Source organism: Mandrillus leucophaeus, unplaced genomic scaffold (genome assembly GCF_000951045.1).
Source record: "Mandrillus leucophaeus isolate KB7577 unplaced genomic scaffold, Mleu.le_1.0 Scaffold160, whole genome shotgun sequence".
NCBI classification, from domain to species: domain Eukaryota; kingdom Metazoa; phylum Chordata; class Mammalia; order Primates; family Cercopithecidae; genus Mandrillus; species Mandrillus leucophaeus.
In genome coordinates this window covers 3599427-3602088 of record NW_012101588.1, presented here as the reverse complement: position 1 = coordinate 3602088, position 2662 = coordinate 3599427, and the positions used below count along the sequence as shown (strand labels likewise).

Sequence of the window (2662 nt, the reverse complement as noted above, 5' to 3'; positions counted from 1 at the left end):
AAAATAAAAAGGCAATAACAAGTGCTGACAAAAATGTGGAGACATTGGAACCCTCACACATTGCTGATGGGAATGTAAAAAGTGCAGTCACTTTGAAAAACAGTTTGGCGGTTCCTCAAAATGTAAAATATAAAGTTACCATATAATCTGAGCAATCCAATTCCTAGGTATATACCCAAGAAAATTAAAAAATATATGTCCTCATAAAAATCTATACCTAGGCCAGGCCTGCTGGCTTACGCCTGTAATCCCAGCACTTTGGGAGGCCGAGGTGGGCGGATCACGAGGTCAGGACATGGAGATCATCCTGGCTAATACGGTGAAACCCTGTCTCTACTGAAAATACAAAAAATTAGCCAGGCGTGATGGTATGCACCTGTAGTTCCAGCTACTTGGGAGGCTAAGACAGGAGAATTGCTTGAACCCGGGAGGCGGAGGTTGCAATGAGCTGAGATCACGCCATTGCACTCCAAGACGGGTGACAGAGCAAGACTCCATCTCAAACAAAACAAAACAAAACAAAACAAAACCCTACACATAAATGTTCATAGTGGCACTATTCCTAATGCCAAAAAGTAGAAACAAATGTGATATATCCATATAATAAAATATTATTTAGCAATGAAATAATGAAGTACTGATACATGCTACAGCACAGCTAAATTTCGAGAATATTATGCTAAGGGAAAAAAGCCAGACACCAAAGGTCACCTGTTGTATGATTCCATTTATATAAAATGTCCAGAATAAGCAAATCTATAGAAACAGAAAGTAGATTAGTGGTTGCCAGGGACTGAGGGGAGGGAGAAAAAGTAAGTAACTGCTAATGGGTACGTTTCTTTTGAGAGTGAGTGATAAAAATGTTTTGGAATTAGATAGTGATGATGGTTGCACAATCTTGTGAATATACTAAAAGCCACTGAATTATATACTATAATCTGGTTTTTGTTTGTTTGTTTGTTTGTTTTGAGACAGAGTCTCACTCTGTTGCCAGGCTGCAGTGCAGTGGCATGATCTCAGCTTACTGCAACCTCTGCCCTCAGAGTTCAAGCAATTCCCCTGCCTCAGCCTCCCAAGTAGCTGGGACTGTAAGCACGTGCCACCACACCCGGCTAGTTTTTTGTATTTTAGTAGAGATGGGGTTTCATCATATTGGCCAGGATGGTATTGATCTCCTGACCTTGTGATCCACCCACTTCTGCCTCCCACAGTGCTGTGGTTACAGGTGTGAGCCACCACACCCAGCCTGTGGTATGTTTTATATCACATTAATTATTTCTCAATAACCAAAAAACAAGAAATACAGAAAAAAGTACTGCTGAAAATTAAGAAATCCAGTAAGGGTTTGGTCATACATTGATTCACAAACAGGAAACAAGGAAAGGAGGAAAAAAGGAAAGTAAGGAAGATAAAGAGATAGGAAAGAGAAACTAGGGGGCAAGGGAGAAAGAAAGGGAGAAAGGGAGAAGGGAAAAAAGGAAGGAAGAAAGGGGCAGCCTGACATTAGCTGGTGGGAGTGATGACATGCCTCTGGCTTCTCTGTCATGCAGGCTTACCTCGACATTAGCAGGACAGCTCCCTTGCGGGGTGTGATAGAAGTACACCTGCTGGACAGCCACCATCAAAGCATTTTTCTGAGCAGCTTGGCAAGCAAGAGTCACCTGCATATTTTCCACTCCTGAATGCAACAAGAGCTAAAGGAAGAAAATACGAAAAATATTAGGAATTTCTTGCATAAAGAAGTGAGTTGAGGGTTGAGATCACCACTTATTCAACATGTAAATATATGAATCAAACTGCCAAATGAGCTGGGATGCTTGCTACTCAGCCATAAGACTGAATCTGGTCTCTCCCTAAGCAGCATTTCATTCCAAGAAGGCAGCCTCCAGGCTTGATTTGCTCTATAGCTGGTCACCATTAGATTTCCCCAATGGTCAGGAAAAGATGAATAGGCTCTGATGAACTAGCAAACATGTGCTCAGTGGCAGGCTCCTGTAAGCCAAGATTAGATCAATGTTTTAAAAATACACATACAGAAGCAAAGAAATCCAAGTAGCAGATAAAAAATAGCACCAGGTTTAGAAAGACCAGATAAAAGCTCCAATAACAAATGTATATTTTTAAAACCTTATGCAAAGATTATTCACTACACGTGAACTTCTTTTTTAGTATCTAACAGAAGTTATTATAAGTGGTGTTGCAGTCTCTATGGTTCAAATCAGGCTAATGTGCACATCAAATAAGGCAAGGCCATCACTATGGTTTGAATGTGTATAACCCCCTAAAGTTTATGAAGGTGATTGAGCCATGAGATTAGAGCCCTCGTGAATGGATTAATGTCATAATCGTGGGAGTGGATTTCTTTCTCAAGAGAGCAGGATGTTATAAAAGCAAGCTTGGCTTGCTCTTGTAGTCTCTTTTGCATGTAATCACTTGCCCTTCTGCTTTTCTGCCATGTTATGATGTAGTGCAAAAGCCCTTGCCAGAAGCTGCCACCATGTCCTTGGACTTTCCAGCCTCCAGAATCATGGACCAAATCAACGTCTTTTCTTTATAAATTACCCAGTCTCAGGCTTTTTGTTATAGCAAGAGAAAATGGACTAAAACAACCATTATTATTATTTAAGAAATTGGAAGCTTTTCTTTTTTTTTTTTTTTTTTT

The 2662-nt window shown here is 40.3% G+C and overlaps 1 protein-coding gene across 1 annotated transcript in view; it reads right to left on the bottom strand.

Annotated features, from left to right (window-relative positions):
* Positions 1-1430: 1430 nt before the first annotated feature.
* LOC105536557 (transmembrane protein FLJ37396-like) overlaps positions 1431-2662 on the bottom strand; it is a 28140-nt gene continuing 26908 nt past the window's right edge. Inside the window, 1 exon segment of the mRNA XM_011975952.1 lies at positions 1431-1694. Within this exon segment, the coding sequence (XP_011831342.1) occupies positions 1431-1694 (264 nt within the window).